The sequence below is a fragment of the Betta splendens genome, chromosome 11 (assembly GCF_900634795.4).
Source record: "Betta splendens chromosome 11, fBetSpl5.4, whole genome shotgun sequence".
Lineage (NCBI taxonomy): Eukaryota > Metazoa > Chordata > Actinopteri > Anabantiformes > Osphronemidae > Betta > Betta splendens.
The window spans coordinates 850,397-865,083 of NC_040891.2; the positions used below are offsets into that span (position 1 = coordinate 850,397).

Consider the following 14,687-nt stretch of genomic DNA (forward strand, 5'->3'; position numbering starts at 1 on the left):
TTGAGAGCGACAAATGTACCTGTACAGCTTTTTTAGCCATTTCATCACAGCGAACAAACCACTGCTTTTTTAAAAGCGGTTCAATGATGTCTCCTGAACGGCTGAGGATGGAAGGGAACCAACCAGACATATAATACAGAGATGAGAGAAAAGAAAAAGAAAATTAAATATCTTAAATGTACAGTGTTTAGGGAAGAGATTAACATGAAAAACAAACAGATATATAAATCTAACTTGGCTGCATTCTTTTGTCTTTATAGTGTCACATAGATCAGTTGTTTGGTCAAAGGCTTGAGTTGATGTTTGTTTTGTTGACATCAGGTAATGTTATAAGGCCCCATTATTTTCACTATTTTAGTTCTTTGAGTGACAGTATTAAAAAGTACAATAAGTTAGTATTGTTAATTTCGATTAAATTGTAAATAAATTTCTTGCTTTTTGCACAAGATTTATATTAGTCACATGCTCATTCTTGCAATGTTGCTCATTCTTGCCTTTCAATCTGTTTTTCTGTTACATTTTGAATGTGCATGTATGTTTTTTGCACATACTGACTCAAAATACCTGCAGATGGGTAACATCATGGCGTGACTCCTCTCTCCTCTAAAAAGCTTCTTTTCCACCAGGGCATCCACCACAAGCTGCCTGGCATCAAAACGCTTGACTCCCTTACAATAAAACAAATGATAACAGCAGCTACTTTCACATCAACCATTTGGAAGGATCAATACTTGGTTAAAAGTGATCTGACTTTCTTAAACACAGAAGTGTTCAGAAACAAAGCAGGATTGTATTAAAACATAAAATGTTAAACCACTGAATATAACAATTAAAGTAATTTTGTGGTGGATTGTCTTTGGCAGAAAAAGCCCAAAAAAGCCCATAATGAAGATGCTATGAATGAAATATTTTTTGCAAACTTTATTATTTTGTTCCTATATCTACAGTAAGTATTTTGTACAAGCTGACATAAATCTGAACACTTTGATGACACAGAGTTCAAGATAAAGACAGTGGTGTTCATGTACCTCCAGCCACAGTCCACACAGGCGTGTCATGGTTCCATTTTCACCAATAACCATAAGGCGTGGCAGTGAGTTTCTTTGTGATAGCACAAAATCAGTGTGGTCATGAGCAGGAGTCACCTTCACTGCCCCTACAAGAAACAATCCAAGCTCATAATAAATAACCATCATTGCAGAAGGTGTCCAAAATAAAAATATAGATATATGAGGCTATTGATAAGGCTTAGATGATTACAAAGAGTAGTGGTATCACCTGTTCCAAGATCCATTTCCACCACTGAATCAGTGATAATGGGCAGGAGTCTGTCTGTGAAGGGGTGCCTGCATTGCTTTCCATGAACAGCCTGGATATTCAATACATATACTGTGTAAAAGAGCACTTTAAGCCTGTGTGCTGTAATCTGTTTACTGTCTCTTTTACTGTTTGATTAATTTTCTTCAGATTTTTCTTTTGCTTCAGATTTTCAAAACATTTTACAGTCTTGCAATGGCAAAGTGCAACAATTAAAACTTTTCTCATTCTTTTTGTATTGTGACCTCTAAAACCCGTTTTCCTTATGTGTTTCAAACGCCCTGTAAGGGCCTGATACTGGTTCAATTAATGGTACTATTAAAACCTGGATGAACATTTCAAATCATATTCATGCAGAAATATAGAAAATTCAGCGTCATTTACATAACTACATAACAAAAACACAATGTGCTGACAAAGTACTTCACAAGCCTTTTCTCATTGAAATGTCAACTAAAAACAAATACTAGCCAAATATCGAGGATCATCAGGGTGAACAGCTACAGCCACATCTCCGAGCATAGTCTCAGGACGGGTGGTGGACACAGCGATCTCTCTATCTAAACCAAAACCAGAATTATAATCTAACATAGAGCAAAACAGTCACATATCATATTTCAAACAGTCACAAATACTCGCCTTGTCCCTCCACAGGATATGCAAATGTATACATTGTTCCAAACTCTATCTTGTTTTCATATCCAGGAACAGACATCAAAGTCTTTCCAGACAGCTCCTTGGTGTCCACCTGGCAACAAAACAACAAATTTTAGATTTACATACAACTTTCAACCATTGTGTCATTGGAAAAAACAGAGCCCAGAAATAACAAGAACACAGACATAATAACAAGCCATGTTAAGAGACAGACTGCATTAATGTGCAATATTAGAATTCCCCAGAGGTATGCAGAGGGAACTGTTTTTTTGTTTTTATTCCAGTTTGAATCCATTCGTTGATTGTTTATCCACCCAAGTCAATGAATGAATGACTGTGAAAGCGTGGGTAGTCAAAAAAGAACTTTCAGAAAGTCTATCACCCATAGGTCTCCTTCTGTATTGCGTCTAGCATGTTGAAATGCTGCATACAGCTACAGCAGCTCTCTGGCTGAAGTAAGTACTTTTCTCCAGCGATTGATCTGTTGGTGACACTAAGAGGTGAAACTGGGAAACTGTTAATCGTAAGAAAGCAGTTACTCACACTGGAGAAAACCCATAAACAACACAGCCACTTGTCTGCAATTAGATGAGAGCATATAAAAAACATGTGCAAAATGGTGCAACACAGATCTTCTATAACAACGACTCTAGCCCTAGTAGAGGATCTGACAAATGGCAGCATGCGAAGTACAATGACAAGTACGAGCAGTCGTTAGTGAACCATGCAAAGAGATGCCCCATAGTGGGAAGCAGTGATGTAGCAGTGATGTGGCAGTGCACATCCAGCTGCTGACCACACTGGGGTTGCAGCCACGTGGGGCATTTAGAGGAAGCTGCAGTCCGGTCAGGTATATAAAACAGTGAAGATGACAGGGGACTTCAGGAAGGACCCAGCCCCCCTCCCCCCTGTCATCCTCTGTGACACCCCAGTGACCTCTGTGGAGTCCTTCCGCTTCCTAGGCATCATCACTGCCAGGACCTCAAGTGGGAGAATATCAGCTCCATCACCAAGAAGGCTCAGCAAAGAATGTACTTCCTGAGGTAGCTAAAGAAGTTTCACCTCCCTGTAAAGACGTTGGTAAACCTCTACACTGCCATCATCAAATCCATCCTCACGTCCTCCATCACAGTCTGGTTCGCTGCGGCCACGGCCAGAGACCAGGCCAAGCTGCAGCGTGTCGTCCACTCCGCGGAGGGAAATCTCCAGGAACCAAAGACGGGCAGCCAGAATTGTAGCCAACCCCTCTCACCCAGGACATGAACACTTTCAGCCCCTCCCCTCCGGTCCATCAGGACCAGGACCTCGCGCCACAAAAACTGCTTCTTCCCAACTGCAGTTAGTCTGTTAAACAGTACTGCATGACACTCTTAGACTTTGGCCAGTTAAATTATAAAGACACGTGACTAACAAGAGCCCTAAAAGTAATTTCTAGGTATGTGTGTGTTTCACTGTCTCTCTGTGTGACAGAAAGTGAGAGAAAGCTTGCGCGTGCGAGAGAGAGAAAGAATACCACAAAGAAACCACAAACTTCTTGCTGACTCAATTTGATGATTGTTTGTTTGATTCAAATCAGTCAAAATATCAAACAGACAGACAGATAGACCCATTCATACAAGCTCCATTACCCATTACAATAGCAGACATGCAAAAGGGGTTCTTAAGATCGAGAAGTACCAAGGGAAGAGACAGAAAGTGGAAGGTGAAGGCGCAATGGGGGTAGTGGTGATAGGAAAACTAGGGTCTGTAATTCCCAAACTGGGAGAGTGGCTCCAGCAGATCCCAGGAACAACATCTGAGATCTCTGTCCAGAAGAATGCAGTCCTACAGTAGGAACAGCTAAAATACTACGCAGGACCCTCAAGCTCCCAGGCCTCTGGTAGATGACCCGATGAGGAGGCAGGGCTGGAAGTACTAAGAAGGTCTTACCTGCAGTATTTCAAGGTACCACATGCACTATATTTGGTGTATTTTATTTGGAAGTCTGATGTATTATGTCTGCTGCATCACCTCTATGTCAGAAATAGCTGATTCCAGAAAACAGCTCCAGTTGACTAAGCCCTCCGAGCGATAAATGAGACCAGAGTCACACAACCTGACAAAGGCCTCACTCACAGACCGGCTGAAGCCCTGCAATTAAGTGCATACAATAAACATTTAATTAATAATTTGGATACATATATAGAATACTGTATGCACATTATATCAATACAAAATACCTTTGTTAGCAACATTTTTAAATATGACTGACATTCCACTAAATAATTTACTATTTAAAAAAAATCTGTCAATTTCATTTTACTCACATTTACTCTGTTTACAGTTACTACTGTTATGTCATGTCATTAACTGTAGGTCTCTCTACTTTTATTAAAGGGAATTCCTCCTATCCACTGTTGCCTGGTGCCTGACTTTTCTTATTTTATTATTTTATCCCTTTGCAAACATCTTATTTTAAACAAAACAAACAGTAGTCCTACTGGATCCATAGTGAAACGGGCTCTGCTCCAGTCAAGAGAAGCTCCAAGCCTTCTCAGCTGTTCGTAAATTTCTTCTCCTTTCCTGCAACGAAGATAAAAACAATTCAACTCCATGTGACAAAGATCATATAAAATAATTGTTAGGTGTTAAGTGATAAGACCCACTCTTTCTTCCATTTCCACACCTCCTGCAGAAACTGTTCCCTGGTGAAGTCCTGTCTGCACTTCCCCTCTTCCTTTAACAGTCTCCTCTCCACCACTGTCTGTTGTAATACAAACCAACATGCGTTAATACGTGGGAGATAAGAGCATTGTTTAGGTAATAAAGCGTCATTAATCAAATGTAGATTGTACAATAATTAATTTCATGTTGTACCAGGGACATTTGCTAAAATGCAATGAAAGAAAAATCTTGAACTATTTTAATAAGAATAGTAAAACAAGATTTCACAGCATTAATTAAAAAGGCTTTATACTAATATAAAATACACTAATTTTTGCTTGAATAAGCCTAATGTTAACGAATTATCCAATTTTTAAATGTCTTGCCTTGTCTTTTATTTTGTTTGAACAAGCAAACAAACAAACAAACAGTCATTGGTGCGTTAATTCTTAGTTCTAGTTATCTTATTTGTCCTGCATTAGCATTGTCTTAGTTAGTTTGCTAGTCGGGGCTAGCATCTGACTGTTGACAACAGTACTGTTAACATCTATATACAAGTTCTAAATGTCTCCATACACTGCTAATCTGCCATGAGGACATCAGAGGTGGACCAGTGAGGATGTGGGCAAACTTCATCAATGTCTAGACCAGGGGACGATTTGATGTGATGATGCCAGGAAACATTAAAAGAACATTTATTGTGTGTTTCCATGTATTTTGCATGTTTGCAATGATGTGATTCACCCATGGACATGTCTCTGGAGTCTCTGGAGTACTGTAGCTTGCAGCGGCCACTCCAGAGCCAAAAACGGTGCTACTTGTTTTCCTTTGTGACGCAGCATGTTTTATTCTAGGCAAAACAAGAGTCCATATATGTTGCCTCCAGAAACTTATGAAGCTAAATAACCCCTGTAAAGCTCATTCACGATGAGATGCATGAGAACCTATGTGACCTCTGTTTGCTTCGAGATCCAGGCCTTGGCGTTGCCAGATGCCCGTGGCCGGAGGACATCGGAAGCACTGCGCGAGGAAGTGGAAGCAGAGCAAACTAACCCTAGCCATCATTTTATCAAATGTCTGCTCCATGGACAACAAACTGGACAACATCAGACTACCCAGTGTGAGTTTAGGGACTGCTGTGCCTTTGTTTACACATGGCTTAGCCACAGACTTCCAGACACCACTATTTAGCTAGACGGACTAGCTTCATTCCGCATTGACTCGCGGGGTGGCCTGTGCGTCTACATCAACACAAACTGATGTGCACAGTTCTTACTCTGCTAGTTTCTAGCTTTTGCTCATCGTTGCTGGAGCTTGTGACTGTCAGATGCCGATCTTTTATCTACTGTGAGAATTCACCACTCTCTTAATTATCAAAGGGTATATTCCACCGAGCACAAATGTTAAGGAAGCACTCTGAACTGTATGCAAAGATCAGTTATTTGCTGAACACACCCTGACGGACTGTTTATTGTCACTGGACATTTCAACCATGCAAATCTCATGTCAGTGCTCCCTAAATTCCATCAGTATGTGGACTTTGCAACGAGAGGGTAAAACGTACTGGATTGCCCAAAGAATCCACAACCACTTTAAAAACAGCAGTGACAAGCCATCATCAACTAAAAGACTACTGTATATCACCTGCCTGTTATAGAGACATCTCCCTTCCAGATGCGATGAACAGCTTCCACACTCAGAACAACATGAAGAACAGTGTGCTTTTGAGGAAGACCTCTGGTCTCTTTTCCCTCTATCGAGGTCATCTACACCACACACTGCATCCATAAAGCCACCAGCACTGTGGCTCACCAATCACACAGTTTTTACCCTTCTGCTACAGTATCTAGAAAAAGGTACTGAAGCATTTAGGCACTCACATCCAGACTGTAACAGCTTCCTTTCACAAGCCATACATCTCCTCAACAAAAAGGTACTGGACTGCCAAACGTACTCACACACAATCTCAAATAAGACCTGGGTTGAGCTGATAAACACACGATTTTGAATGTAATTGTTACCATCCGTTATTGCACAGTAGTATTTCTCCATTAACGCTGCTACTTTCATAATTGTTTTACTGTTTCTCCCCCATCTACCTCAAATCACAACCTCATCACAGAAGTAGTAAAAAGTATTAAAACATAACACTTTTTTGTGTTGTCACTAAGGCTTGTCTGCACATTTGCACGGGCACTATACTGTATACTGCCTCTTGTCTGTATATTGACTATCTGTATAGGTAAATGTTATAATTTATGTTGCATATGCATAGCACCTTGGTCCCGGGATGAGTGTTTTATACTCAAAAGACTGCCTTTATATAAAAAAAAGAAAGAAAAGTGCAAAAATGCCATTGTCGCCTTTGCTGCTGTAACAAACAGTAAATTAAAAAAAACTTCTGATTGTATTGTTCTCCCAGTACAAGTGTATCATTGTCATTTATTAGGTAGCTTCTAGTCCTTGGTAGGGGTGACCCCGACATATTGGTTCAGTTATGTGGATGACACCTGGGTGAAAATCAGGACCCAAGAGTATAGGCTTTCAGAGAGTACATACGGAACAACAGCAGTTTAGAAACAGAAATTTAATTGAAACATACCCACATGAACCAATACCTGCTGTTTGATCACCCACTGAATCATAAATTTTAAAGACCTGTGGCTACCCCAGATGCACCTTCAATAAGGCAGTATCGCAGTCCAGAAGAAGGAAAACAGAACAGCCTGAGACCCAGGACTAGCAGAGAAAAAAAAGTTTAAAAGGATTTTTGGAAACTACACATACCCGTTGTTTTCAAACCCACTATTACGCTGAAACAGAAATACGTTTCCACCAAAGGATCAGACAGCAAAACCAGCAGTCCATTGCAGTGAAGAGTGCTCACAGGTGGAGATGAGGAAGTAAGGAAGCGCGATGCTGTGAGAGAACGCGAGACTCTGCGAGAACAGCACAAGAAATTCAACAAGGCGGCGTGACACCGGTAGTAAACAACAGCCCGACAAACTATCCGCCAATTCAATAAAATAAATAACTATCTCATTCTACGGAAAACAATCAACCATCTTACCATTCTGGATAACACCGAAGAAAGTTTCGAGTACATCGAAGAGTGCTTCGAGGGTCTGGTAATGGGGAAAAAGGACACGGCTCCAAACAAAAGATCCTGTGCGTCTGACTCACCTGAAGCTAGCTAACTAGCTAACAAAACCATCATGGACATCCTGGAGTCCATAGAGAAAAAAATAACAAGCTTCGACACGCGTCTGGCGCTAGTGGAACTCCTCTACAAAGAGTTCATGGCCCTCCGCGACTCCCTGGAATTTAGTCAGCAGCAGGTGGTTTCTCTTGCCACCGAGAACGAGGCCCTGAAGGGAACGGTGCATTCCCTGACTGAGGATGTGGCTCAGCTAGCGGCCGAAAATAAAAAAATAAAAGAAGGCATCATTGATCTGCAGGCCCGTAGCATGAGGGACAATCTGGTGTTCTCAGGGATTCCAGAAAACGCAGAAACCACCATTAAAAACTTCCTTGAACAACAGATGAAGATTCCAACGGACGTAGTGGACAAGATGGCGTTTCACCGTTCCCACAGACTCGGAGAAAGACGACCGGATGGCCAGCGCCCTCGACCCATCGTTGCCAAGTTTTATGACTTTAAGCAGAAGGAACTGGTTAAGAGCCGGGGCAGACAGCTGAAGGGAACCGACTACAGCGTCAACGACCAGTTCCCCAAGGAGATCCTCGACCTCTGCTGCCGACTGTTCCCCATCCGTAAAACGTTCGACGTACGTCGACGGAGAGCTCTACCGGGACCCGGAAGCAACTCCATGGCTGTACTAGCAGGTGGTATGTAACAAAAATGGTTTAATATAAAAAGTTTGTTGAAAAATAATAGATGCAATGCATCTAAGTGTTATAACTTTACATCCAGTATTCAAACTTGTTCCCTCACAGATGTTTTATGTAAATGTTTTTTTTTGTCATTCTAATGTCACTCAACCACTCACTTTGCAAAGCGCTTATCATACTTAATCACTCACTTTCCTTTGACTTTAATTTTCCTTCCCTTTACTCTTTTTCCTTCACCTACTTTCACTCCACACTGTTTACATCCTTCTTTTCTCTATTCTTCTCCCACGTAGTCAGCCAGCTTTGTAGCCCTCCAGCAGCCACACACAAACATCTACTGCACAGGGGAAACATGTGCACATACATAGATAACACACAACTCAGAATACACAGGTACTTAAGGTTAGCCACACACCTAAAGTCTGTCACACTACATACACACAAGACTAGTGATCCACAGCAGTAAGGTAAGATATGACACCACTGAAGATTGTCATTTGGAATGTACGTGGAATCAATAAGAAGGAGAAACCATTTAAAATATTTAACCGTTTGAAAACCCTACAAGCAGACATTTCTTTACCACAGGAAACTCATATTCCCAAAACTATAGATTACACTCTGGCATCAACAGAGTTCCCACATGCTCACTTAGCCGGTTACAATTCTAAACAAAGAGGGGTCGCCATCCTCATAAATAAAAAGATTAACTTTACTCATAACGATACCATTGTAGATCCAGAAGGGAGATATATAATCATTAATATCTTGATAGGAAACATTGAATATTGCATAGCTAATGTGTATGGCCCTAATGCTGACGACCCCTCTTTCTTTCACAGCTTCTTCACATCACTGTCTGCTCACTCTGGATCCAAACTTATAGTAGGAGGGGACTTTAATTTAGTATTTAACCCAGAGTTGGATGGACTAAGCAAAGCTGTGAGCAACAGGAATTGTCAATCAGTACAGACCTTAAAACAATACATGGATGACTTCGCTCTCTGTGACACATGGCGTTCTCTTCATCCTACATGCAGGGAAGATACCTTTTTCTCGCCAGTTCACCACTCTCACTCCCGTAAAGGTTATATTTTAGTAAATAACTCAAGTCTTACAAGATGTCTCTGACACCAATATTCGCTCTATCACAATCAGTGATCATGCACCAATGTCCATTTCGTTGATTAAGACAGTCATACCATCAACCAGGAATTGGAGGTTTAATACATCATTACTCAATGATCAAGACTTCATCAGCTATGTCAGGAGAGAATGGAAAACCTTTATAGAAATCAACGATACACCAGGAACCTCACCCTGTGTTCTTTGGGAGACTGGGAAGGCAGTTATGCGCGGTAGAATATATTCATATTCATCGCACAAAAAAAAGGACATGCTACTTGAATTAGAATTAGAGCAAAAAATTCAATCTCTAGAGATTAAATATGCTACCTCTCCAACCAATGATAGAATCCTAGACAACCTAATGAATCTAAAGTTGAAATTAAATAATATAATTGATTGCAAAACTCAGTTTCAGATAGATCAATTACGCTGGGAGAACTCTGACCATGCTAACAAATGTGGTAAATTTTAAGCTAACCAATTAAAAAATAGAGAAACAAATCATCCATTCAATAACTAATAAGGGAATATTAATCGTGATCCCCATGAAATAAATGACACCTTTAAAAACTTTTACCAAGAGTTATATACGTCCCAAATAGATCCATCCACCTCAGCCATAGAGGAGTTCCTGAATAAAGTAGAACTGCCAAAGCTAAAGGAACAACAATCCACAACTGTAGACTCATTGTTATCTTTGGCAGAACTACATGAAGCTCTGCAGGAGATGCCCAATAAAAAAGCTCCAGGACCAGATGGATTCCCAACTGAATTTTATATAGGAGTTCTGGTCCATGCTGGCACCCAGCTTTTACAAAATGGTAGCTGAAATTAAACAACAGCATTCATTACCCACAAATATAAATTCTGCCTTCATAAGCCTGCTCCAAAAACCAGGAAAAGACCCTACACTCCCATCAAGTTATAGACTAATTTCACTAATAAATGTAGATCTAAAAATAGTGTGTAAAGCACTTCCTAGAAAATTAGAAAAAAAATCACTCCATATATAATTCACTCTGACCAAACAGGCTTCATTAAAGGTAGACAGTCAACAAACAATATGAACAGATTAATCAACTTAATTGATTATGTCACCACCCATAAACTAGAGTCAGCCATCGTCTCCTTAGATGCAGAAAAAGCTTTCGATAGAGTAAACTGGAAGTTTCTTTTAGCCACTCTGCACAAATTCGGCATTGGGAAATCATTTATAGACTGGATCCAAATATTATACAGCTCAGCAAACGCCGCAGTCAGAACAAACAACCAGATCTCACCAAGGTTTAATCTGCATAGAGGGACAAGACAGGGCTGCCCACTTTGCCCATCACTATTTGCAATATTTATTGAACCTCTAGCCGCAGCAATAAGACAGCATGTAGGAATTACTGGAATATCGACCAAATCAGTAAATCATAAAATAAGTTTATATGCTGACGATGTGTTACTGTTTCTCCTGGAGGCACAGACATCTCTTCCTACAACTATCAGCCTCAGATGAATTCTCATGACTTACAGAATACTCTATTAACTGGACCAAATCTATAGTGCTACCACTTATCCTTAAGGTGAATAACATCTCTTCTACCATACTCCATTCACGAAACATTAAATACTTGGGCATTGAATTGTCGTCTAGGCTATCAGAGCTTATTGATCTAAACTACAATCCATTATTTAAACAAATAGAAGCCAACCTCAAAAGATGGCAGTCCTTACCCATTTCGCTACCCATGATGATAAAAATGATGATCCTGCCAAAAATTAATTACATAATCTCAATGATTCCAACTCAGCCAGCCCAGGCGTGGTTTAAGACATTAGACTCCTACATCTCAGTTTCTGTGGAAAACCAAGCCACCACAAATTAGTTTAATAACTCTTCAAAAATCCAGACGCTGCGGCGGCCTACAACTACTGTACCTAACTTCCACCACTATTTACTTGCTTATAGACTAAACCATGTCCACAAATAGATAAAACCCATGCCAGCAGACTCCTCCTGGATAGACATTGAACAAACATTTTGTGGAAATATTAAAGTTGCAGATCTGCCCTTTATCAGCACCAAAATCAAACATCATAGTTGTTACCAGAGCATTAGCATAAAAGCATCTCTGACAGCATTTTCCTTCGCTTACTCTTTGCCAAGACACACCTCTCTGGAACAATCCAGACATCATACAAAACAAAATACACTTTCCAACTTGGCATACCGAAGGTATAACACATCTAAAACATGTTTTCACAAGAGACAAGTTTACCTCTTTTGAAGAATTAGTGTCCCACTATGAAATCACTAGTGCCAATTTCTTAGAATACCAACAACTAACGTCAATACTTAATTCAAAAATTAAGAATACTCCCATCCACATGCAACCACCACCAGTAATAGAGCGATTTATTGATATATCAGGGAAAAGGACAGTATCCAAAATCTATATCTTAATTTCCAATGTAGATCAGACAGTGAGCCTTCCGATCTCTAAATGGGAAGCTGATCTCAACATCACCACTAATTACACGTTCTGGAATATTATATGTTCTAATTTATTCAGAATGACAAAAAAACACAAATTTACAACTAATACAATATACATAATATACAATATATATAATAAAATATAAAATTCTTCATGGAACTCACTATACAGGAAAACGGATGTTCCAAATGGGTCCCACAAATTCAAATATTTGCCCTTACTGTACAGATAACACAGCAGATAAATTCCTACATGCATTCTGGTCATGTTCACCTGTGCAGCAATTTTGGCAAAGAGTATGTGAACACCTGTCAACCCAGTTAACCTGTCCAATCCCAGCGGCCCCTGCACTTTGTCTTCTAGGAGATCTAAATGGGCTTGATCTAGAGACAAACTCATCACACACACTTCTTTCTGCCCTCTGTGTCGCAAAGAAAATCATCCTTATGAACTGGAAAACTAAAAAAAAAATAAGCATTACTCCGTTTCTGAACAGCTTGTTAGATTATACCACCTTAGACATATTGTCTGCTTCATCAAATCATTGACCAAAACTATACTCTGATTGATTTCATTTCTGACTGGTGGCGTGTGCCTGTGGGCGTGGAGACCTGGGTGACCTGTGTTCGGGGGAGTCTCTCCAGGGGTGCCTGCCTGTGCCCGGGCGGGGGTTGGCGGACTACGACCTTCATTGGGCCCTGGGCGGAGGTTGGCCCTCAATGCACAACCGCAGAGTATGTGTGTAGTTTTGAGTGTAGCACTACACGGGGCGAGCATGGGCATACTTGAGCGAGAGAATGGGTAAGTGTGAAAAAAGGGTGAGGATAGCTCTGGCTGTGCTGCGTGTGGTGCCTGGGCAGTAGTACTGCGGTCCCTGGGCCTCGGCTGTCTCTTCCTGGCTGGGGGTTGTGGGGGGCGGTGGGATGGGTAGCCGAGCCAGTCGGGAACCTGGCTCTGCGGACCCTGGTGCTCTGCTTCCCAACTACATTCTCCACATTCATCCACTTAGGTCTGCAAGGGGCGTCCTGCTGATGGAGGGACCGGGACTACCGGGAAGTGGTTCCGTCCCTCCCAAGTGGGATGCTCTGCAGTTTTAATTGCATTAGTCATAAACACTCGTCCAGGAATCTGGGGGCTCCTTCCGGGGGGGCCAGTGGACGGAGCCTTCACATTGATGGCTCTGTCTGCTGGACCCCTCGGAGAATTGGCTATCTTCCAAAGTTCCTCATACTTAGCCAGATACACATACGTGTAGGGCCGGGAGCGGCCTCTTTCACTGGAGCCTGGGGCTGAGGCCAGTTGTGGCCTCGCCCACTGGCCCTGGTGGAGAGATCACCACCCAGTTTTAACTGCAAAAAGACATTTAGGGTGAGGTGGGGCACTGTCCGGGAGACACACCGTCAGCCAGCGGTCGTGCTCCTGGAGGTGTCACCCACCTTCAGTGCACTTTAGTTCCACACACTCACGTCCAAGCTGGGTTGCAGGGTTCTGGGGTGCCTTTCCCGCTGCCCTCTGCTTCTCCCGGGTTGGGAGAGTTGGGCGGGGCTCGGGAGGAGCTGTGACCCCTGCCTGGGGCCACATGGACGGCAGGCCGGAGACCTACCCTCCCCACGAATGTGATCAAGCGAATGGTGTGGGTGCGAGAATGTATCTGAGAGTGCATTGGTTCACGTATGATTGATGATAGTTTGTTGTGAGAGAGTTTATGGTGTGTGTGTGTGTGTGTGTTGATGTGATGATGTGTGTTGTACAAGCGGGTGGGTGTATGCGTCTGTGTGAGTTTGTATGCGTGTGGTGCGGTTGGAGTGTGGGGGGTCCGGTTTTCCGCCCGGGGTACATTAATCGTCTGCCTGGGTGGTCTCTTTTCTGCTGACCCCCACCAATGGCTGGCCTTGTGCTGCAGGCCTGGTGTGGTGCCAGGGGATGAGGTCGGGCCGATGGGGTAGGCCCCGCTCCGCTCGTCTAGGGGTGGTGGACTGGGGGTGGGCCCCACTCTGGGCTCGGGGGCATCTCCTGGCGGGTTCCCTATGGACTCCACTCTTTCCGGCCGACCCTCCCACCTGGGGGAGTGTTTGCCCCTGGTTCTCATGGGGCGGACAGCAACCCACGGTGGCCCACTCTGACCTCGGGTGCTGTCTCTGTGGCTGCTGCAGCTCTGCCTGGGGGGCTCTGTGTGGGCGGCTTGGGTTGCAACACCTGCCCTCCTGGAACTGAAGGTGTTTGGGCTCCCTGGCTGCTAGGATTCTTTCCTCTGCGTGTTGGATGGGCGTAGTGGCCGAGCTCCTCACATCACCCTGGCTTCCACAAGTGGCATTGTTCATGCACCAAAGTCTGCCTCACCCTTTGGATGAATAATGTTAAACTACAGCCTTACTAATTTTGTAGTGGGACACTCAACACCTGAACAGGCTTTCCAAACTTTCCAACTGTAAGTATTACTGATACTTATCACTACCAATATCAATAATGTGTGAATATGGAAATTGTGGTGCTGTATGTCTTGACTTTTATTAAGTAGTATGGGATATGTATAACAATGCATATGTGTATGTATATGATATGTATATGTTTGTATGAGTATGTGCACATACCTTAGCACTATTA

General features: G+C 42.3%; 1 protein-coding gene across 4 annotated transcripts in view; it reads right to left on the minus strand.

The window, feature by feature from the left end:
• Positions 1-14,687, minus strand: part of vars2 (valyl-tRNA synthetase 2, mitochondrial) — a 49,911-nt gene that overhangs the window by 31,112 nt on the left and 4,112 nt on the right. For all 4 annotated transcript variants that reach the window (XM_029166232.3, XM_029166233.2, XM_029166234.2 and 1 more), the window contains 9 exons: positions 4,620-4,717; positions 4,455-4,536; positions 3,985-4,104; positions 1,957-2,065; positions 1,789-1,877; positions 1,279-1,369; positions 1,029-1,156; positions 565-668; positions 20-101 (listed from right to left, as the gene is read on the minus strand). In XM_029166232.3, coding sequence (XP_029022065.1) covers positions 20-101; positions 565-668; positions 1,029-1,156; positions 1,279-1,369; positions 1,789-1,877; positions 1,957-2,065; positions 3,985-4,104; positions 4,455-4,536; positions 4,620-4,717 — 903 coding nt within the window. The remainder of the gene's footprint in view (positions 1-19; positions 102-564; positions 669-1,028; positions 1,157-1,278; positions 1,370-1,788; positions 1,878-1,956; positions 2,066-3,984; positions 4,105-4,454; positions 4,537-4,619; positions 4,718-14,687) is intronic.